This window comes from Ammospiza caudacuta, chromosome 7, assembly GCF_027887145.1.
Source record: "Ammospiza caudacuta isolate bAmmCau1 chromosome 7, bAmmCau1.pri, whole genome shotgun sequence".
NCBI lineage: Eukaryota > Metazoa > Chordata > Aves > Passeriformes > Passerellidae > Ammospiza > Ammospiza caudacuta.
In genome coordinates, this window is record NC_080599.1 from 17,816,597 (window position 1) to 17,840,448 (window position 23,852).

At 44.1% G+C, this 23,852-nt stretch overlaps 1 protein-coding gene across 1 annotated transcript; it reads right to left on the reverse strand.

The window, feature by feature from the left end:
• Positions 1 to 19,608: 19,608 nt before the first annotated feature.
• Positions 19,609 to 22,501, reverse strand: RGS2 (regulator of G protein signaling 2). Its single transcript, XM_058808546.1, has 5 exons — positions 22,379 to 22,501; positions 22,122 to 22,223; positions 21,959 to 22,020; positions 20,941 to 21,107; positions 19,609 to 20,561 (listed from the first exon to the last, which is right to left on the reverse strand). Exons 1-5 carry the CDS (start codon positions 22,486 to 22,488, stop codon positions 20,367 to 20,369), a joined length of 636 nt encoding a protein of 211 aa, XP_058664529.1. The 5' UTR covers positions 22,489 to 22,501; the 3' UTR covers positions 19,609 to 20,366.
• Between the last annotated feature and the right edge of the window lie 1,351 nt (positions 22,502 to 23,852).

The window sequence follows — 23,852 nt, forward strand, 5'->3', positions numbered from 1 at the left end:
TTCCATCAGACTTTAAGCTCATTTAACAACTCCTGAAGTGTAAGACACAGGTATAAATGACCTGAAATTGAGTGTCCCTTGTCTGACTGGGGAAGTTAATAATGTTAGTCTCTGAGGGAACTAGAGCAAGAAACATAAATAGGAGCAGAACACTGTGTTCCTTCTTCGGTGTCTTGCCCTAATCCTGACATGTGAGCACCTACCAACACAAATAATGTTATCGGGTCAGAATCGCCAGCCAGTAATAAATCAGCCCTGGCACTAGCGAGGCTCTCACTGCTGTGCAGCAGTATGACCTCCAGTCAGGAAGAGACTTTTTATTTCGACAGAGATGCTTGTGTTTGGTAAGAAACATCTTGCACCAGTACCGGGGAGATGTGCATGCAGGTTGGAAAAACAGAGACATGGGAAGGTGTAAATTTATATGGACTCTGTGTAGAAGATGTTCTCTTCCAGCTACCCAGAGCAGCTGCAAGGCCAGTAAGGGTTTCCAAACGTGGAAGAAATGGGCAGACAGCAAATGCTCGGTGGCATAGGGGTTATAGCTCAGAGTTGGACATTACTGGTTACGAATGATTCACTGCTGGCGTACACTGGAAGGGTAAACCTCTCCTTGCAAATGTGCAACACTTGAAAAACTGAACATAGGTAGATGATGAAACCTACTTTTGGAGTTACTGGCATTTCTGTCTACAGAAAAGATTGTCTTTTCTTCTCAAAAACTACTTGAGAACTCAGTGGAGAAATCTCAGTACAACATGAGGTTAGAATTTGCCTTCTTTGAGAAGAGCTGGATGTGGAAGAGCCAGTTTCAGTATTCTTTTATTTGTAGACATCTTGGTGGCAGTTTTGTTGCAACTGTGTTCCTACGTGCTATAAGCATCCATCAATGGATTTCAGCTAGATCTCAAGCCAGCAGCTCTAGGGTTTTTCCATTCCCTCCCCTGCATTTTTCAAGCCTTTTTAGTCCCTGTCAAACACTTTATCAAGAGTCATGACGGGTGGATAAAGCACTAGCAAGAATATAAAGAATTATATTTTCTGTTGGAAAAACAAGAAGTATTTGGTTCAAAATGTTGGTTCTACTGGTTATATTTAAAGTCCTTTGAAGTCAATAGTGAGAATCTACTGATTCTCACTACTGCAAGATTAATTCTTCCAAGGGATCCAGTACAAACATTCAGAGCTACTTATCTAGAAGAAACAGACTTTCAAAACCAGAGAAAAATGCCACCTTTAATGCACATATTTACTCTTTATGTACTAAGCACAAAGAGGAGGCCATAGGCCCAGGAGAGAGATAAGGTAACTTCTAGTTTATGCCATGAAATTGTATCTGACAACATAGTATATCTGTTTGTGAACAGTGTAAATGAGTCTGAACCATCTGGAGAAGTGAGTAAGAAGGGATCTGTGCAGCTGATGGTAGAGGACATCCCTTGTACTTTTTGCACTGTACAGAGGAGGAAGGAAGGGCAGGTTGCACAAAGGCAGTGCCAAGCTGTCAGGATTTCCTCCCTGAGAACTTCTGGTGAATGTACAGAGCATTGTGTGTTATCCAGATATTGCATTGGTGTGTAAAAGTACAGGTCACGGGTACATCTGTGACAAAAAAGGGTAATCATGGCTGTAAAACTGGGCATGCAAAAGAAATGCTTGAAATATGGTTGCTTGTAAAAGTTTGCTTAGTCTTCCATCTAGAATTGAAGTACTGCTTTGATTTCCAGAGACACTTTGAATGCATGCTGCTGTCCTAGTTTGGGCAGGGCTGTGGCCAGCTCATACCCCCATCCCTGTGCAGATAATTCACAGGTAGGTGACATAAAAAATCTGCATGTAACTGGTATTTCTTGGTGCCCTTGTGCATTCTCTAGTTTCTGTATGGCTTTGCTGTTGCACAGAATGTCTATAAACATAACCCACAGTCACCTTTTGTACTTTCTCATTTTCTCCCCAAACAAGAATGGTCTGGTCTGGACTTTGCAGTAATCTCTGATGTACAGGCAATCTATCTCCAGTGATGCAGGAAAGGAGCCCCAGCCTCTGTCAGTGATCAGGGCTGGCTGGCAGGAAGAGGTGAAGGTTCTGCCTAATGTTTAAAGGCAAAAGAGCAAAACATTGCACAGATCAAAGGGACTCAATTACTCCCTTTACACAGGCAGAGGCCTTCTGTGGTTTCAGGACAGTGTCAGAGCTAGAGCACCCAAAACAAAACCTGCATTTCCACTGAGTAGGGCATGGCTGGTGATGGAAATGTCTTTTTACCTAGCAGTGCAGTGGCTTGCAGCACTGCTGTCTGCATGTCCTACAGGCACAAGCTCTTGCAGTTGCTATGAAGCTTTTCAATCACTTTGAAATTTGTCCAGGAAGCAACTCCTCTGTGACTCCCAGCAGCAAAGAGCAAATTGGCATTGGAGACCTTTCTCGTAGTACTTTGCTAAACTATCTCAGAGATTTGTATGTGACACTGGCAGTTTTTCTGAAAGAATAATCAAAACTCCTCAAAGTGTTTAAGGAAAATATGGCAAGAATTTAAGCCTTGTGTTAGAAAAGTTGTTTGTGTCATTCCTCAGAGAATTTATTTATAAACAGTGTTGTCGTACATTAACTTCTTGTGCACCCAGTCCTACCCGATCCTCTTTCTGTCTCTTGAAATGTTTAGATAGAAAATATAAATAATCTTTTTATGCTTACTTATTGTCTGCCTCTTGCATTTACAAAGATGCAATCAAGTTTAGAGTTAAACTACAGCGCTTGTTTAAAAATGTGCTGTTTCAGGGACTCTTACGTAAATGCTACTTGGACTTTATTTTTTCTTTCTTCAAATTTTTCATTGCCCTGTCATCAATGTGGAAGGAAGATGTGTGATCAAAAAGTAATGTAGGCCCAACATATTCAGGTTAGTATTCATCTCTGTGCTCGGATCCTATATCCACACAGATGTAGGTGTGAGGGCTGGACAGTAGGAAAGAACTACTTCAAGAAAGAGCTGTCTTTATCCTGGGATTGACTCAGCATTTGTAATATGTCCCTGTCCAACTCCACAGGTAGTCTCTGGAAGCCAGAATAATGTGCTGCTCAATGTGTGTAATGCTATTTTTATCCAGCTTGTGGTAACAAAAATTGCAAACCAACACTCCAAAAACTCTGAAAATCTTCAGGCCCTAAAACCATTTAGAGTTACATGCAAAAAAACCCAAACAAACCAAACCAAACCAACCAACCAGAAAAAAAAATACAACAAAACAAACCCAAAACAGAAACAATAAAAAAGAACCAACAAAAACCCCAAAAACCTCACCAACAAAAACCCCCAAACCCCTCACTGTTGAGACCTCACGCTGATTGTACTGGATGAAGTACAAGTTGTTGCTGCAAGGGATGCACAGGCCTTGCAACACTCCCTGGAGAGATGACAAACGTGGCAGCCTGTTTTGCTTCTGTGTTAATTGAGCAATCACTCATTGCCATGGTGAAGGCAATTCCTGCCTGCTCTGGCAGCAGTGTGCGCTGGTCCTCCGGCCCCTCGAGCCCCTGGGAACTGCTGTCCCTGCTGCTGGTGGCAGGGCTGGCATGTGTCTGTCGCCAGTACAGAGACCAGGGGCTCTTTCACCCTTGGTGCTCCCGCTCCGGTAGGCATTGAATGAGCAATGATCCAGTGCCTGTTTCTGGGTCTGTGCACAGCTCCATGCTCGTACATCCCCTCTGTTGTCTGTCCGTAGGTTTTTCATTATGTGCCTGTATTTTGTCAGTTTCATTTGATTCTTGCAGTCTGAAGCACTAGGTTCATACATCAAAGGGAGATCCCACCTCTGGCTGAGGGGTTATGGCCATACATGGTATTTAGATTTATAAACCCAGTAAAACTGTTGCTATTTTAAGAAGATGCTGCCAGAAGTCTGGCTCTGGCCCTCTGGAACTAGGTCTAAATAATAATTTTTAAATGTTCCACAGTGGTGACTCTATCACCCTCCAGCAGATTCTCTGTGCTGCAGCAACAGGGGCTCCAGACAAAGGCAATGGCATTGCACCATTTTATTTTAGTCCTAAACACTCAACAAGAATTAAAAAGAAAAAGCTAAGATCTCTTAAATAATTTAAAAAAAGGGAATTTGGGGACGAAAGTGTAAGTTATTAGCCTTGTAGTCTTTTGTGCTTTTGGAAGTCACATTTCAGCCTTTGCTCTGCAACCACAAATGCTACAGATATGTTTTAAAAAGAAAATTGAATTAGTCTTATATTTAAGCAACTGCTCCAATAGCTTATAGCTCCCATAAAGCAGAAAGGATGCCAGAGAAGTTACAAATGCTGCCCAAGTTCAATGTGCTTTTGATCAACATCTGCTTTTAAGTCTTAAACTTTCACTTTCCATTTTCTTTGCCCAAACCTTGTCAAATAATCTTACTCTAGCACTGAATAGCCAGTTAATTAGCAAACCTGTTTTCTGCCACTGCTCTGGTAACAGCAAGGAGTTATTTCCTCACTGCCCTGCTTTTACTGCTCTGCTCAGGAAGCTGTGACATGAGGATTTGTCAGTGCCACCATGCTGACGCCACATCTGTGCACGATGACATCTCCCAGTGAATCAAAAGGGAAAGACAAATGCCAATATGTGTATCCTGGGGTGCAGCACTGACTGATATGGAAAGTATTAAGAAGTGGCATAATGAGCAGTGTGTGTAGGAGTGCTGGGTGCAAGTAGGGCTTCATTAAAAAAAGCCTTGTGCTGTCTGACAATTGTTTGAGTAAGCCTTGAATTGACAGAGGGGGAACAAAGACTGCGCCTCCACTTTTTGGGCTGGCTTATGTGAACAGCAAAGCAAACAAGCAGGGAGCATCAGGTTTCTATTTTTAAACCAAACATTCCTTTTGATTTTGTGCAGAATGATGTGTGAGCAGTGAAGGGTGCACCTTTCTACAGTGTGTGATGGTGGGGACTGGATGTGAGTCCCTGCTTCTGTAGGCTGGAAGCATGGGAACGTGCTCAGTTACCGCGGTGTAAATAACCCCTCCATGCTCGGGGGGATGTGCAGGTAAAGTGTAAGTGCTTGTTAAGCTCCCTGCAGGTAAAGTGTAAGCTCTTGTTAACCATTCTGGTGTGGCTGTCAGCACAGGAGGTTATATCAGAGCCCACCCGGCGGGTCAGGCTGCGGGAGCCGTGCAAACAGCTCCTGTGGGAACGGCGCATGCAAGTGTGGGACAGCTCTGAGTCACTCCTTAACCTTTCTCTCAACCACAAAAGTAGGTGGAAGCAATGGACAGCCACCAAGTTCTGCCATGTGTTCGCACACCAACTAAATGCTGATACTTGCGACACCGCCGTGGAAGGAGATGCAAGAGCCTGCTCCTTTTCTGTGCAAGGAATGCCAGAGCTGGCATCCTGCTGGGGGTGAGGACGTGTGGGCGAAAGGGTGGCATTGCAACACCCTAAATATAGATGGGAAGTCCCCAGCTACGCTGCTGTGGGACTGCATTCCAGTCTCTGACAATAGTGCATGATTTTCAGACTGCTTTTTTGCAGCATAGAGCTGGGTTTGCCTCTTTCTAAAGTGCCTTGTGCTGTGCTCTTCAAGCCTTGGCTGTGCAAGCAATATTGTCATAATATAGAAACATATCCCTGACATAAAGCTGGGCAAGAACTTTCATGTTAGAGTGCATGTCCTTGTTTGTGATGTTAAATATGCTTGTCCTGGACTCCTGCAGTGATAATTCAGAAAGAGAACTTTTAATCACATTGATTTTTTTACCCTTTGTGGATGGCTGCATTTCTGCCCCTTCCTTAGCTTGCAGAATTCAGCAGCTGGCACCACCAGCTGTATGTGCTTATGAGAGTGTACAGGGAGGACATAGAAAATACGAAGCTCCTATGTCCTGGTTACAACCTCAGCAAAAGTCTGAGAAGTTTTTCAACTTTGCTTTAACCCATCCCTAGATCCACATGTCAACTGATCCCTGTAACTCTTAGCGGGGCTCTGCACAGTGGCACACAACTTGGCTCCTTGTCTTCCTTAGCATAGCTGAAGGGAGCAAAGACAAGATGATCCCTCTCTCTTTGTGCTGTGGCAGCAAACCACTGCTTGGAGATTTGTTGCAAACAGGCCATCAGCTCTAGTAATCACTCAGCCTAATTTCTTTTTCTTTTTCTTTTTTTTCTTTTTCTTTTTTTTTTTTTTTTTTTAATCTAACCTGTCATATCTTAAAGCTGTTGATACTTTCAGCCTCTGGATGATCCAGAGTTTAATTACAGAGTGTGCAAGGACATGTTCTCTCTTGTTTGTTTTAGATGTGCCTCCCAGCAGATGTAGTTGGGTGCCAGACACTTCCCGCATTGTGTGAAGCAGGGAGGGCTTGTTTTGTTGATTTTTTTTTTAAACTCCTCTGCACTATTTGCAAAATTATAAACAGGCCCCTCTGCCACTTTTTTTCCTGGCTTAAAATATTCAAACCTGTCAAAACTCAAGAGGGATTTCACACCTTGTATCCCCAGCTGGCTGTTGGGGTACAAGGTGTGAAATCCCTCTTGAGGACAGACCCTCTGCCAGCTCCCAGGGCAGCATGGAGATGAACATTGGTCTGATTTCACAATCCAGGGCTTTCTGCTTTTCGTCCTGTTCCCATGGGCTTTTCTGTGGGAAACAAATCTCTGAAAAGGAAAGTTGTCCGCTGTGGTAATGGGATTTTTCTTAAGTGCTGGCTGCTGAAGGCAGTGGGAGCACAGGGAAGCTAAAATTGCTTTTGAAAGCTGTTCTAATGTCTCCTGGGCATTTTGTACGTCTCTCTATTTTCCACCTCCTCCCAGTAACGTATGGCAATAAAATGAGATCTAGTGTTAGGAAATTGCTTTAGAGTTAGCTCGGGTTTGTCCTAGATTTAAAGTGATTCCTGAATATTTGTGTTCCTGGAACCTTACTCCATATGAAAGTCCATTTTAGCTTAATGTATTTCCCTGAATAGGCTAAACTAAAAGGAAAGGGAAAGACAGCTGGGTACCAGCACCTGAATATTTCTATTATGGGCTGAATATTCTGGCTTATTTTATTTCACATTTCTTATTCCAGAAAATTCTCTGATGAAAAAAATGTTAGTGGAACTGTGGAAAGAATTAAATCCCTTTTTTTTCCAGTAAATCAAGTCATCGCTGTAACCTCATTGAATTGCTTCATATTTTCCCAGACTAAGGGACTGAGAGGATATTTTGGATAGAAAATTCTGTTACGCTGATGTTTATAAATGCCAGTCTTTATACCAACCATCTCTTTTTAGCAAAATCCTATACTCTGTTTAAAAGGCCTCATTTTAGTTTGAGAAGCAAGAAAGATACAGCAATAACTTCTCTTTTTGTAACAAAAATGTGCTAGCCTTGTTGTAGGGCAGAGTCAAGTCAAAGCCAGGGTGTATTTTCTTATTTCTTTGTATTTGTCCCCAAAATGAGGTTTCTCATCTCCATTTCTCACATGCCCTTGCAGGTGACCGGGCACCCGGGAAGCTGAAAGATCTTTGTGTCACCCACCTTTTCCCCAGACTTTAATTATTAAACATGGTCACCATTTATCAGGCACAACTTCTCAGCAAATATCTTTCTGGAGGAAAACGCATAAATCTGCAGAACTGGAAAGCTGATGTTGGCTGCTAACCGCAGGTAGAGTAGAGAGAAAAGATTTTTGATAACCTGGGGCTGCTCCAGGACAGGATGAAAGGTGCCTCTGCTGCCAGGCCTATCCATCATCACACCACACTGGCTAGGAAAACATGGCAAGCTTTTCTTCAAGAGGCTAGGTTTTAAGTGACAACTTTGAGTTTGCACATATGCCAAATTAACTCAAAACTAATGGCCCAGAACTTAGTACAACAATTGTGCTTAATGTTGCAGAACAAAACCTTCCCTTTTATGTCCAGAGTAATACTTTTTTTTCCTGAAACAGTGTTGGTTAGTCTTGAATATCAAAGGATTGTAAGCATAAGTATAATGTATGCATTTAAATTGATTTAGTTTCTTGTGCCCTTTGTTGAGCCTTTCCTAACACCCAGTATTGCATTGCTTCCGTTTTTTTGTCTTTACAGCTTTAATTTTAAAAATAAAAAAATAAATAACTCCCTCTTCAATGTGTTTAGCTGCATGCTTATGAAATCCCTGTACACGTGGTCAGATGGAGCAATGAGAAAAGATGGAGTTAATGCTTCTGTGGCTGATTGCTTGATTTGCATTTCAGGCTTTTCTGAAGGGCTAAACTTGAGGGGACTATCTATTTATTCAAAAGAGTTGCAATCTCATATATGTTTTATTTTAATATTAATGAACACTTGTATTTTAAACACAGACTTTACAGATTGTAACTACTCTCCAAGCACTAGCTGATAGGTAGATATATATGGTCAGTCATTGAAATGAGTGTAATTATTTCAATGGTATAGTGCCAAGGGAGCACCAGACCTAGTTATAAATTAATAACTTGGATTTATTACATAACACCAGTTGGAAAGAAAAATGCTTTAAACCACCTCCAGAGTGCTCTGGTATCTTGGAATGTAACTCACTGTGCTTTATTTTGGGTCTAAATCAAGAGCTGTACCTGTTAGCCTTTTGTGTCAGAGACTTTTTACAAGGGCATGTAGTGACAAGGGAAAATGGCTTTGAACTGAAAGAGAATAGGTTTAGATTAGATATTACTGTGAGGGAGGGGAGGCCCTGGCACACGGTGCCCATAGAAGCTGTGGCTGCCCCTGGATCCCTGGAAGTGTTCAAGGCCAGGTCGGACTGGGCTTGGAGCAGCCAGGGATAGTGGAAGGTGTATCTGCCCATGGCAGGGGGCAGGAATGAGGTGATCTTTAAGTTCCCAACCCAAACCATTCTAAGGTTTTATGACAAATGAAGGAAAGTTTTGAAGCTGAGACTTTCCAGCAGAGCTGTAGGTCTTGGAGTGCTTGATCCTTACCCTGCAAGAAAGCAAGAGGGCATTACTGCAGGTGTGATGTGACTGAAGTGACGTTAGCTGAGCTTCCAAAACCAGTTTCAGACAAAACCTGACTTCTTGTGAAAGGTTAATTGGGAAAGATAAATGCTGCTTGTGTGAGGAATCTATTTTGGAAAACCAAATGCTCTTCCTGGGAGGAAGGTGGCAGCTGCCAAGGTTAATGGAAAAAAGCTGTGCTGCGGCTCAAGATGTGCCTGTTAGCAACTGCTGTCATTTGGTGATATGGAAAAGTTACATTTCAAAGACATTTCAAACTAGAAACCTGGTTTGAAATATAGCTCCAAGGTCTCACAGTTACTTTCTGTGCATCAGATCCAGCTCTTAGCGATCAAGGACAGATTGGGTTCTTTCTTCATAAAAGGATGATGGAGGGAAAAAGATACCTGGTATTGCTGATGTTATTTGCTCCTGCCAAGGGGAAAATGTGGGTGAAAAGGATTCCCTGTGTTTTGTAACACTGCAGCTATGGCAGTAAATAGAAACGGTAGCTGGGGAAGACTTCAAGAATAGAAATCATTATCATCAGTCTTCAGGCTCTGGGAAAGGGAAATAATCTGCTGTGTCAGTTTATCCAAGTCTTTTGGCATTCCTGAAACTGCATCAGGGATCAATCATAGCACTGCCTTACTTCAACCCCATTTTCAAGTAATGCATCTCTGCCTCTTTGGGAGAGACTAAAGTAGGAAATACTGGTTAGTTAGGAACATACAAGTGCTGTAAATAAAATTTCCTTGAAACTTTAGCAAATTTAGGTGCAAGTTGAAGCTGTTCAAGCAAGAGCAGTTAAAGTGCTTGCTTCAATTAAAATTGTTTGGCCCCAGTCAAAATGTAACCAGTAACTGCAGTCAATAATAACATCAGCTACAGCTGCTGTTGCTGAGCTGTACCTGCTGCCAGTAAACCACTTTCTGTGTTATGAGTACTGTCTGAGAGGGGCAGAATATAAACTCTGCAGGAAGAAAGATGCAGCAACACAGTAAGTTAGAACTAACCCTCATCTCAAATATACTGGGTCCTTGAGTAAATCAGCATGATCCTAACTAGTTTGGGAAGGTATCACTGCTTGGTGAAAGCAGGAAAAAAAAGCTGGCTACTTAAATCGCTTAAAACAGTCTCCTGGCAGCAGATTTGTGGTCTGATATTTTCCTTATAAAAATCAATACACTGTAGGCAGTGTATCCTATTCCATAACAGCATGAGTTTTACTTGTTCTGGAAACTGCTCGTCGTCAGAAAGCCACTAAATAAATGAAGATGTACTGCTGGAAGATATGAATTTCCATCAGCGCTTTTCCAGCCCTGTTTGGAATCCAGGCGGGCTGCTTTTGGAAAAGGATGGTAATGTTCTGAGTAGCTTTGTCCATTGACACTTTTGCCCATTTGAATTACATCAGTGACTCAGGTCAGGTCACATTACAAATGTACTAAAATTATTTTCAGGCCATAATTGAACCTTGTACCTCTGATTTTACACCAGTAGGTGCTCAGGTGATCTGTAAAATTTAAATATTTCTTGGATGTTAAACCAGCCATCCAGCCCTTCTCTTTCTTAATGAATGACCCGAGATGTCCCTTCTCTGTTTGAACACCACCACATTCACAGTTTTGCTGGTGATATCCATTTCAGCTGCCCCCACAGTCTGTAAATATCTCCTGAGGTGTTGCCCTGTGACCAGACTCATTGGGTTATCAAGGAAAGGGGGGCAGAAAATCAAGAATGCCATTTCCAGATGGATGGCATTCCTTGTGAAGATGCACCAAAGCAAGGTGGAGGTGGGGTCTAAAGGGAAAAGTATGACAAAGCGGTGATGAGGGACTTGAACCTCAATGTCAGTCAGCCACACCTTCCTGTATCTCAGGCCATGTCTCACCAGTGTGTCCCTCTCTTCCCTGTCACCCTTGTTTAGCATCTGGGTGGCTGCAGGCTAAGTTGGATCAGTGATCTGATTCTGTGGAAAACAAATCCACCAAAAAAAGAACAGTTTCCTGCCTGACCAGCTTGCTCATCCAGCTCCACAGCAGCTGCACAGCTGCTAAATCAGATGCAAGGGCAGTGAGGGACAGGCAGGGAGCGGGAGCGGGGGAGTGTGGCAGTGTGACCGTCCTGCTTCTCGGGAAAGCAGCTGCTCTGGGTGCGTCAGACCACAGCGTAACAAGAGACACATCCTTCGTTTGTCTGAGCAGAGTTCCCTGAATCCATGCAGCTAGCAACACCCTGTGGAAAGCTCACTGAAGAATGCTGATGCTGTCCCAGCACAGGCATATCCTGTGCCCTGTCAGTCCCCTGGTGTGGTGGGACTGGGGAGGATATGACCAAGCAGCTGTCACCCAGCTGGTGATGTCACTCCAGGTCCTTTGATACACGTTAACAGCATGGTGAGATTTAAAAAAGCTGCACCAATGTGGCTGGGGTAAACTGCTATTAAAGTAACCCTGTGTATTCATTTGTGGTTATGTCAGTTCTGCAAGTGACTTGTCACTGGAAAAAGTAATTTAGGCCATACTAAGTCCCACAGGCACAAGCTATGCTTCATTGTCTGCAAAGCAGCAAAGCAGCTGCATTATTTCTACCCTTGGGGAGTGCAAGCTCCCCTTGGTCTGAAGGGGGGAACATTTCCTATCTTCTGGCAGTCTGCTCTCAGCTACATCCACACTTCCTTAGTGACAGTTCTTCCATTCTCCTCTGTTGTCTGTGGCACTGAGACCCCATGCAAAACCTGCAGCTGATATGTTCTTTGCTTGTAAATAGTACTTTGTTCCCATCATGTTTGATTGTTTCTGGTAGCATTGATTCCTGTCCCTCTGGCTGTCACGAGCAGCACTTGCCTGAGCCCAGCCCTTCCCCCGGGCAGCTGCAGGGCAATACTCCCCCATCCTGTGCTTACTCAGAGGAGCTGCTGCTGTCTTTGCTCACTATTTCCGAACTTGTTGACTGCCATCATTGTTAGTCACTTACTATTTCCTGGTGGAAAACATGTTCCACAGGGACTCCTTTCCAAGTCCATGCTAATTCTACCTGTTCATGTGGAAACAGGGGATGACTCCCATCCTGAGCCTGACCCTGAAACCTTCACTCAGTGGTGATTCACGGGGCTGAAGCAAATGCTTGGCAGGTTGTTCCCCTCACTAGTGGCCAGCCATCCTCTGCAAAGTCCTGTTTTGACCATGCCGCCAGCCAAGTGGTTGGCTTGGAGGGAATGCTCTGTCTTCCCTAGGGAATCCACTTCCTGTGCCAGGGGTGCTTCTCTTCAATCCCAGTACTCCTGTAATTAAGCTAGGCTGCTGGGCTGGAGTAATACTCCTGTTCTAAAAAGTGTACCAGTGACTGCTGCAGGGGTGTTTCAGAGAGACTCACCATCCTCTGGGGTTTCTAGGTGCTATCTTTAGGAGCTGGCTATTATGGGTATAATTCCTGCTTTGCTGTTTCAGTTATACTCCATAAACTGAGATTTTCTGGATGCTCTAGATTGATATAATTGCCCCACACAAAACTGAGGATCTGTATTTAATATTTCCTAATATATCATTCTAGGTCTTACGTACATCCCTTAACTAACAATCAATGATTTGGTTTCCCCATCTCTATCACAGAGTGAGGCCATGGGGTTGAACCAGGGGTGTCAAGGCCCTGGTTCAAAGGAGGCTGGAGAAGGGCTCTGGCTATCCCTGGATGCAGGATATCCCACTGACGGTCAGCTGGGCAATGCTGAGCTGGTTTTCACTCTGCAGACTCTTAACTCTGCACAGAGCAGGAGTTCCATGCTGCTCTGGGGTTATTTGGCAGCAGATCCAACACTGTGCATTTTCAAACCCTTGATGAACATCATAAAAAATAGACTTTGCTCAAGTAGACTTTACGTAATAATTAGTCTTGGTTAAATGCAGCAGGCATGTTGCAGGACAGGTGCATCAGCCAGGATGTGGGCTGCAAATCATTTAGTTGCTTCTTGCTGCTTCTTTCAATACTAGGCATTGTCATTAATTTGTTGCCCTGATAAATGTTTGGTTTTCTCACAAGAATGAAATTACTGATAACTGTGGTGTCCAATAGAGCTGATAAAGAAGCATATTTCTTCCTATTCCAGCCATGAAAAGGGAAGGCAGGTGAAAGCCCCTTTCAGGAGGTTCTCCCAAAATTAGCATCCTTGACAAAAAAACTACAAAGAGATTTACTAAAGTTCTTGCATATGAGGTGTAGGTACCTTCTCCAAAAGTTACAGTGCAGGAGCAGACTAAGAGACCTTTCAGTGGGCAAAAGCTGCTTGCTCCAGAGCACAATGGGGTTTATACCACTGTGATTTTTTGTTTGTTTGTTTTTATAAGGAAACATACAAAAGGAGAAACTGTTTACAAGTTTGTGTTTCAGAACATCACACTTCAGAGACATTGTGGGCTCAAACAGCTACAAGACAGCTACCCAACCCCTTCTGACAGCCAGCTCTGTGCAGCACTTTGTGTTTCGCTCTAAAAAAAGTGAAGCCAGAAGCCTTTATTGGGATATTCTGTATATTTGCAGTAGTGACCTATGCTTTCACACGGGCGTTAGCCTGTTGGAACATGCGTAATCTCCACAGCATCACAGAGCTGCAGCCAGTGGGACTGTGTAACTATGTCACTGCACTCTGATCTCCACAGAGCTCTGTGACTCTCTGCTCCTGAAGTCATGGCTTATCTCTCCCTCAGCTCTCAACTGTGACCCATTTACGCTGCACATTTATCTAGCATTTTCATCTTGAAGGGCTTCTGGCTGCTGAGCAAGCTGGTCTCTCTTTTTGAAAACAGAAGGACTCGGCTCTGAAAGCCAGCAGTCTGCAGGGGGGCAAGGAACAAAAATGACATCTCGGTGTACCGATGGCAGCCAAAGGCCACCGAAGAGTGCTGTCCTGCCTGGCAAGCACTCCTCCCTGTGTGCCGACGCCTAGACCCAGCCCACAGCAGGTATCAGAGACAGCAAACAGCAGAAACCAAGTTCTGCCAACAGCCGTGCTCGGGCTGGGCAGGTGCCAGGCAGGGCAGCCACACCCGGCACAGAATCTCCCTGACACGGTACAGAGCCTGCTGAGAGCAGGACAGCTGCCAAGCTCTGCACATGCCACAGCTGGTATGGTCCCGGGACACTGGGGACGGCTCTCCCCCAGTGCCCCTTTGCCTCCAGGCTCAGCCCCACCAGCTCCGGCTGCTCCCATCAAACCCGCTAATCCCAAGGGCCTTTAAAAGTAATAGTCAAATCAAGAGGGTACCAGCACAGCCCCTCTGCTGTGCTCCTGGTATTTCTATTTCCCTTGGATGCCCACAAAGGCAAAGGGTGTTCAGCTCATTAATCTGCCCACTCTGCTCTCGAATGTCTTTTCCATATTGGACAGCTGACTTTCCAAGCCCTGTAAAAATCATAATAGTACCATGTCCGCTTGAAGCCCAAAGGCAGGCTCCCATCCAAAAAGCCAACAAGCTGCTCTCTAGTCTAAATCTGTAACACAGAAACGCAACTTATTCCATGAGATCCCAAGTGGGAAAACTGGCTGGGAAACTTAAGTACTAATTTATGTCAATTAGATTATCTAGAATGGAATATTTAATATTTTTAATGGAACATATTTTAATTGATGCTCATGGGTACTTTGTAGCTGTTGGAAACTCTGATCCAAATGATTATTTTAATGAAAGATTGCCAAAGGACTCACATTTGAAACTCCTTCATAAGTTAACAGAGGGACTGTTTTCCCTGGGCTGACCAGCCCTCATTTCCCAGTCAGGGCACTCAGGGTAATGCCAATTAGCACAGCTACAGAACTCAATGAGGCAAATTGCTGAGGGTGTTCACCACAAATCTGAGTGTGAAACAGTCTGAGCTGATGAGTTCATATGGATGGCCCAGGAACTTTCAGAAAAGGATATCTGCATATTTGTGTCAGGACCCTAAGGTTTAACTGCCCTGCCCAGTCCCTCCTGTACTCCCCACCTGCTGCCCATTGGAGGGGTCTCCATTTAAGCTCAGCCTTGAGATGCCTCTGCTTCCCCCTGTGAATGTTGCTGCAGGTGCAGCCTCCCATACAGCTCTTGCTCCCAGATGGATAAACATCCTAAGCTGTAGATAAGGCAGACAGGTCTGCCACCAGCCCCGTTTCTGGCCTGTCTCTGCAATGTGCCTTGCATTGATGTAGAAGCCTTGCGGCTCTCTGGCACGTGTTAGCTGTGCCACCTGAAGGAAATTGAATTTGGAATGCTCTCCCAGCTTCTGACCAGTTTTTCCCTCTTGAATCACAGGAAGACCAAAAAAAAGAAGACCCTAAAACTATTTCTAAAGGTCATGGTTCTTCTCTGTTCAAGTTGCCAAATCAGAAAGTCTCATCCAAGAAACCCTTTCACACACATACATGTGTGCCTATACAACCCTTTAAATCATCATTAGGGTCCCCTTTTCCAAATGAAGAGATGCAATTTCAAGTGGAGAAGCAGATTGATTGTATTTATAGTCTGGTTTTATTTTTCAGCCACAATACACAAATCTATGGAGCAAGATCCCTGCACTATCATTTGTTTTCTGCATGGCATTGCTTTCCCATTCTCCTGGAGCGGTGAATCATCCTGACTGCTGAGCTCACCCTGCTTTCAGAGGCCCTCTCCAGTCTTTGCGCCACAGAGCACTTGATGAGGGTCAGCAGCCTTGGTGTTGTTCTTTAGAAGGTTAATTTACACGCTGCCTCTTGGCAGCACAGAGGACTCTCCTTCAGCTTGCCCTGTGCTGTGGTGTCTAGGCAAGCCCTTCAAAACCCAAATTGTTGCTGGATGAGGTCAGTTGAAACTCCTGACCTAGTTTCTCAAAATGATGTGGATGGCTTAAAAAATTAGATTTACTGCTTTTTTAAATGATTGTGTAGTCTTTGCTTCAAGCTCTTGTTTGAGGAATTGCTAGAGATACTCCAGTTGCAATTATGAATTTCTGTTCATTGTCATAAAGGTGACAGGTGTATTTTTATGTGATACATGATCAGGGAAACTCCTTGCCTCTAGCAGCTAGGAAAAATACCAACTATTATGACATTGTGATTTAAAAACAGTCGTACGTGGACAGTTAGAAGTTGCTGTTATTCCAGATTTGCTGGGTCTCAAAGGCAAAGAGTTCAAGGTATTGGAGTCTGTGCTAAAAGCTTTCTAGCATAAATTCCTGAACAAAAGCTGCAGCAGCAGCAGCTACCTGGCATAGAGTCCCTGGCATAGAGTCCGAAGTTCTGAGAAGGAGCAGCAGTAGCAGGCTTCTTTCTTCTTGATGATGATGATGATCATGGAGAAGAAGAAGAAGCAGGAGCAGCAGGAGGAATAACAGCCATTCTTCTTCTTCTTCTTCTTCTTCTTCTTCTTCTTCTTCTTCTTCTTCTTCTTCTTCTTCTTCTTCATTCTCCTTGCACCCCATTACAGGGGCATTTAATTCATAAAACAACCAATCAGCTAAAAACACAATTCTAAAACATATCTTTCTAAACCATCTTAGCATAATTCTAATGTACAAAAGTAGTACAAAACTAATACCAAAGTAGTGTCAGTTATTACCTAAATGTTTTATGCATATAATTTTATCTATTTACGCATATAGCTTTATCTGTTTACATGAATAATTCTATCTATTCTATCTAGAAACGCAAGCAATGTTCTGCTATGTTTTCATTATGTCTGGAGCTAAGTTACTGAACTTTAAACTAGGTTTTAGGGCCTTACTAGCTAACAGTCTCCTAAGGCACTTAAGATATGTTTCTACTTAAAACTATGACTAACTGCTTCCTCCACTTACTTAAAGTGCTGCCTCAACTTACTTAAAGTTACACTTCTACTTCATTTCTAGGTGGTTTTATATATTTCAGCTTCTTTAAAGGGTCTAATTCAAACCCTACATTTCTTTCTCTTGCTGAAGGACTCTGAGAGACTTCTGTCTCATGTGCTCCAACAGCGGGGGTGTTTCAGCAAGTCCAGGTCCTCAGACCTATGTGCAGTTATCAGGTATGTTAGGATGGCATGAGCTGGCAGTGACCTGCTTGCGATCAATCTGGGCTCGCTGTGTGGCGGGAGGCAGCACCCAGGTGCTGGGGTGCCCTCCTGCAGATGCCCACTTCTCACTCCTCAGCTTTTTGCAGAATGTCTGTTACCTACCAATGCTATGCTTGTTTACGCATTTGTCCAGGTTCTGTGCTCCTTCGCAGCTATTCACTGAGATCCTTCTTATTTTTCTACCTGGGCAGCTCCAGCCCGTATCCCAAATAGTGAATGTGGGCAGGAGCAGTTTTATAACCTGCTAAAAAATGCCAGCTGCTGAGCAGCACCCCGACCTTGGCCCAGAGCACCCCAGTTCTGTCACTCTCCCCTTACTGCTTCCATGCCAATCCTGTCCCCATGTCAGTCCTATCCCTGCCATCACAGTGTGTTTGGCTGTGGTCAGCCTGGTGGAACTGGGGGTGTGTGAACGTGGACAGGCTGTGGGGGAAGGAGCGGTTTATTATTTGTTGCCATTGGATACTGATACCAGAGTACCAATTTTAACTGCAGCTGTAAGGCTGCGTGGAGTACAGAACCAGCATCTCTTAAAGCAATTGTTTGGGTTTTATTTCCACAGGAAATGCTCATATCATTATCTCGGGTTGCAGCACTCCCAATATGCCTGTATTACCTGGTTTTCTAGTGAAGCTTCCTCCTAGGAGTTGGGAAAACAGATTAAAAATGGAAAAGCAGCAATTGGAAGGAATGTTGGATTTTACAAACAAGATGTTTTAATTTTTTTTCTCTTTTATCAAGGGTTTTGGTTTTTTTAACCAACCTTTGATACCAGGTTGTTTTGCTGCACAGCTTGGCTGTGGAGCCAGGCCTCTCTGTGCTGCAGACAGACTGTGCCAGGGACTCAGCATGGCTCGGTTGCTTTGTGAGCCCAGTGGCTCGCTCTGTGGCAGCTGCAGAGCTGCCTGCATGGCCTTGCTAATGCTCAATACTCATAAGTCAGATTTTAAAAATACCCCAGGGCAGCCACAGGCAGGGATGCCAGGCCTGACAGCCCCACTTAATTTCCTCTACATACTGTGCTATGAGTTGTTCAGGCACCTGCTGAAACTAGAAATGTTTCTTTCCTTTAAACAAGACACCAGCAAATGTGGGTAATTACCACATCACAAATTGTCACAGTTGAATCTTCATGGAAGTATTCCTGCCCCAGGTCTGAGTCTTTAATAGGTATACTGCGTGCTATTTTTATTATTTTGTTATATTACAAAAGCAATTATCAGCCCAAATCTGTTTTCCCTTGTTAGTAAAAAACCTCTGTTGCAGGAAATTATTGGGATGAGGGTTTTTTTGTGCTTTCTTTATGTGGACTTAACTGATCAGCAAATGTAGCCGCATGAGAGCTGGCTTTCACAGCCCCAGCCACCTATGGCAAGGTGGGGGCCATACCAAATAAACTTCTGTGCACAGAGCCAGTGTAATAGACGTGTACATCTGAGGGTATGTATGTATTCACTATACATAGAATCCTCATGTGATTATAGACTGGTTGGGGTTGGAATAAGCCCTAAAGATGATCTAGTTCCAGCCCCCCTTCCATGGGCAGGGAACCTCCCACCAGACCAGGCTGCTCAAAGCCCTGTCCAACCTGGCCTTGAACACTTCCAGGGATGGGGCAGTCACAGCTTCTCTGGGCTACCTAGTCCAATGCCTCTCCACCCTCATAGCAAAGCACTTCCTCTTAATATCTAATCTAGCCTGACCTGCCCTGTTGGAATCCATTCCCCTTTTTCTTTTCACTCCATGCTCTTGTGAAAAGCCCCTCTCCATCTTTTTTGTAGGCTCCTCTCCTGCAATGCATATATAGGGACCTGAAGGAACTGCTTCTGAACAGCTTTTTGGATGTGTAATTGAAGTAGAAAAAACCACAGTTAGAATTTTCTTGATGCTTGGAAAGCTGTAGTGTTATAGAAGTGACTGCTGTGGATATACATGAAATCAGCAATTAAAGCAGAGAAACTGAGCATTGGAATAAAAATAGCTAGAGCCAGGACCTAAACAGACCTGAAATGCAGATGCCACAAAGCTAACTAGAGACTGGTTTTGGGAAAAATAGTACATGGAATAAAAATGACCAGTAACTTTTCCCCAAGCAACTGTCACCTAGCTGAGAGTCAAAAGCCTTTATTGTACTAGTGCCTCTCCTGACTTTGCACAGGTTTTGTGATATTAAAATCCTCCTAAACCCTTTCTCAAGAAGAGCTGTTGGGCAGGAGCAAGTGCAGTACCATGGGTGCCTGTGTTCCCAACGTCATCCTGTGAGCTACAGCAGCATTGGAGCTATGTTTGATCTGGCATCATGGTAACTGAATGTGTGCCTAGCATGTCTTAGAGATTGGCTTCACAGACATGTTGGGACAGAGGATGTGGTTGAACATGTCTCCCTGTTAAGCTTTCAAGCTCTGAAGGTTTTTATTCTGTTGATAAAAAACAAACAGAAAACTCAATTCATAGATTAAGAACTAACTGCTTTAAAATTAGCCCTATTAAGATCTCACCCAGGACCCACAGTCCCTATACTCTGGAGTCCAGTGCCAGACAGTGTTTATCTGTGTATGCAACACACATTGGGCAACAAAAGAAACTTTGTACCAAAATAGTTTATTAAAAACAATAAAACTTCATTGAAGCTTGCTGTCTTCAAGACAGAATTATGACATTGCAGCATTCAACACAATCATAATCCACATATAAATATAGTACTATACAGCTCCTATTCGCCTTGGCCAAGTTCTGCCCTCAGTCTGGCCCCAACAGCCCTGCTGACACAACCCAGCCCTACATACTTTAGCTGCAGAACCTGTTCCTCTGGGAACAGAGTTATTCTATCCTTTCCTCCCCTCACAGTGCTGTTACTGTGAAGAAGTTACACAGAAACCCAGCACAGCTTTTGGCAGCTCGAGGCAGTAATAGAACCGGTGTGAGCACACCGAGCCACCGACAACAGCATCCCACTGGGGGATGTTTAGGAAAAATAAATAGGCAACCAATTACTCAAGCTCCCAGCAGTGCCTGAGTGCAGAGAGCAGCTTCTGTTCACAAGAAGGAAGCTCTGTCCAGACCTGCTACATCGCTCCCATGACAGAACGGCTCCTGCACAGCCACCTCTTGCTGCAGCTCTGGCAGAAGGGCAGTGCCAGCAGCTGGCTGGCATGCCTCTACCATCTCCCCTGAACACCCTCCAACAGCATCACTCTGGGCCATCAGCTCAGCACCAAAGTCAATATTTGTCCTTGCACTGTGGCATACAGACTGAGTGCTCGGTGCTCCAGCCTTTTGGGTCGGGACGCTGCTCACGAGCTGTGGCTTGGCTTCCTCGCCAGCCCAGAGGTTGCTTCTCCTTCCTCTCCATCTCTCATGTGCCCTGGGCTGCTCTGCTGATAGGTGTCTTCTTGCACAGTTCCTGATAGAATTCAGATTCCAAAAACCGTGGGTAGGAGTTATTCTCCATTAAGCTGTAAACTCTCTTCTGTGCCACACTGAAGCAGGTATGGGTGGCTTCCTGGATGTTCTGTGCGATCATGTTCTTGGTCTGGAAGTCTATGTTTATCTGAAATACAGAAAGATTACTCCTTAGAGCAGAATTCAAGTAAGTGTTAATGCACAGTACTACTTCTGAAGAGGTGAAAAAGGTAAGCCCCCATTACTACAGGGTCAAATTATTGGGTCAAATTTTCTTTAAGATAATTCTTCTTTTGCAAAAAACCAAAGCTAATTCAGATTTATCTTTTCACAGTTAAAATGGAAATTCTCTGCAATGCTGCTTGTGCCATTTTCCAGCTTGGTGAAAAGGCACTTGTATTCAGACCCAGACATTAACAGGGAGGTTATGCACAATGCAGTTTGACATCTGTATCTTAAGTTCAAAAAAATAACAGCTGTGAAAACTCATACAGCAGAGCATTTATGTATAAGCAGCTTTTCTTTACCTCTTTGGGAGCCTCCTTTTCAATGAAGTCATTGTAGATTTTCTTTGCTTTCAATGTCAGCTTTTGGGGTGATTTCGTTTTCTTGAAGTCCTCACAGGCCAGCCAGAACTCGATGTTCTCTTCACAAAACTCAGACTTTAAAAAAGCTCGGAAAGCAGCAAGACCATCTAAGGAAAGAAAAAAATATTCATCATCAATTAACTATTTCAGGAACCTTGATTTTACCTATTGGTTATATCAGCTTCTACCAGAATGCTTTGTTGTAGGTCTATTTTTTTCAGCAATATCATGGCAATAAAAAAATCCATAATTTATGTTTGTAAGCAAGTTAATGCTTTAACAGCTTCACAGATGACCTTTTGAGTTTGCCATTTCTTAGGCAAACACAAAAAATAAAACCATTTCTATGGTTATGTTTCCTTCTGAGAATGCATTAAAAAAACCACTTCTCTCTAGATAAGCTCTCCTCTGTTAACCTTTACCCTGCAGTAAATGACTGCTACAGTACTCTGGAATATTCTTTCAATGGAAAGGATGACTAAAGCTCAAAGAGCAAATAGTAGTATTATTTCTTAGTCATTTTGCTTTGCTAGTGAATGCTGCTTCTTGCAGAGCTACAGTAAAACCCCAAGATCACTGAACCCATGTTGCATGATCCTTTCCACATAACTGGAAAGCATTTGCTTTGCTTATGCAGTGCGCTGAGGGAAGAAACATCCTTCTCCCATTTGGCAAAGCCAAGCTAACAGGTATGATTATAGCTATGAGGATTTCAAGAAAGAAACAAAATCTACTGAGATATTCTTTGTTTTATTATCAGTTTACATTAAAAAAAAAAAAAAAACACTCCTATGTATTTTGGCTTTAAGAAGTTAAAAGCATTTAACTTGCAAGACCAGAACCAAAGCTCTTTACGTGAGAGGTACAATACTGACATGAAAGTACACTCTTACAGACACATAAACTTCTCCTTCCCTTTGATCCCAAATGTTACCTTTTAAAGACAAGACAAACTTACATTTGTTAGCAAGCAGTTCATCAAAGGCTTCTGACCACAGCTGCGCTTCTTCAGGCGAAGGTCTGCAGAAAAAGAGTGAGAACATTAGCCCACACTGCTCAAGCTTTACTGCTTTTGAAGAACACTCAAGTTGTTTAAACCGAGTCTCTTTCTCATAACTTACCTAAAGTAGTTGCGGTGTTTCCCTGCCTTCTTAGATTTCCTTTTGTTAGAATTGGAAGAGTTTTGCAGGAAGTAGCTCAGTCTTGTTTTCCAGTCTTTAATGCTGGGAAAAAGAAGAGAGATATGCTCGTTTAAAATGACAGCTCGCAGAGCTTTAGACAGCAGCGCTTTCCCTGAGGCGGCTCCTGCAGCAGCAGTCACCCACAGCCCCTGAAGGCAAGGAAAACGCTTCCCGTCCTGCGGGCGGGGGGGACTCACATCGTTCTCTTCATGCTGCCCTTGTCAGCCTCCTCCGGCTCGCTGCGGCGGCGGCCGCCCCGCTCCATGCGCCCGCCGTGCGGCACCGCCAGCAGCAGCGCGCTCTGCATCGCCGAACGCCGCTCCGGCCGCCCGCTCTTACAGCGCCGTTCTTACGGCCCCGCTCTTATGGCCCCGCGGGCGGGCGGGGCCGGGCCGGGGGCGGCGCCGAGCCTGCCGCGGCTGCCTGTCCTTCCCAGCAGAGCGAACGGGGCTCTCTTCTGCATCGCGTCTGCTTTTCCCCCTTTGTTTTGTTTTTCCTTACTCCCCCTTTCTTGGAAATCTTTCGGCGTGTCACACCGCCAAAGGGCTGGCTGTCCTTTCCGTCAGTCAGAAACATACCCTGCTCTTCTGGAGGTTTTTCTTTTAAGGTTCAGATTTTTGAGTGTGACCGGTATGTGAAAAAGGAAGGACTTAGCCATATTTCTTCAAAAATTTAAGTAGATCTAAGTTTGAGTTTACGGTGCTTTTGGTGTAGCCCCTCTACTAACCCAGGCTGGGGATCCCTTCCCCCCCGTGTCTGCAAAGGATTTAGCTCTGGGCAGTGTTGCCACCTACCAGTGAATTGTGTAAATCACTCCCAGCGCTGGAAGTTGAAGTTGCAGCGCCTTACTCGAGCAAGCACTCGGCTTGTTGAATAGGCCATGTGGTCCTTCTCAGCAGCATCCAGCTGGAGGGTGTAATGTCCAAACAATTTGGATTTAGGAACCATGTGAGTTTCTCTTTAGCCTCTCCTGCTTTTCTGCTCTTTTCTGTGCATGTATCTTCCTCTCCACAATACCCTAGAGCCTGTCTTTCCTGCAACAAAAAACACCATCCAGAGAGACTGACTCCCAAAATGCCAGCTGACTTCAACACAATCATGTAGCATAAATGTCTGATCCTTTGAGATAATCACTGTGTCCTTACAACCCCTGCTTGCTGAACACTCACAAGCCACACTAAAGCATTTTGCTTTAAATGGGGAAAACAATGCCATTTAATTTGTGACAGCATTTAAATAACTTTTCACTGCTTCTGATCGTACCTTGTTTTCACTGCTTCTGATTGTACCTTGCAGTATATATTGATGATCTGATAGGAGAATAAAGTTCAATCGTATAAATTTTAACAAATCACTTGAAATTATTTTTGCAACAGGTAGCTCTTAGTTCTGTATGTACATAAAGCAAAATTATTGTGAAGGTGGTTACCATGGGAGAAAGTATGGAAAGAGGAGGGCTTTAAATGGTGTAAAAACATGCATTCCAGAAGCTCTATGGACTGAAGTTGCCAAGGCAAAGAGCGGGCAGGCAGTGCCAGGGCGATGGATGGGTGTGTGCTGACTGCCTTCCAGCGCTTCATTCGCAGCGCTCCACTGCCGTGGAGATCCAGGGCCAGGTGAGCTGTGAGTGCTCCGGGGCTGCGGGACAGACTGTGTGACACGGGGGAACAC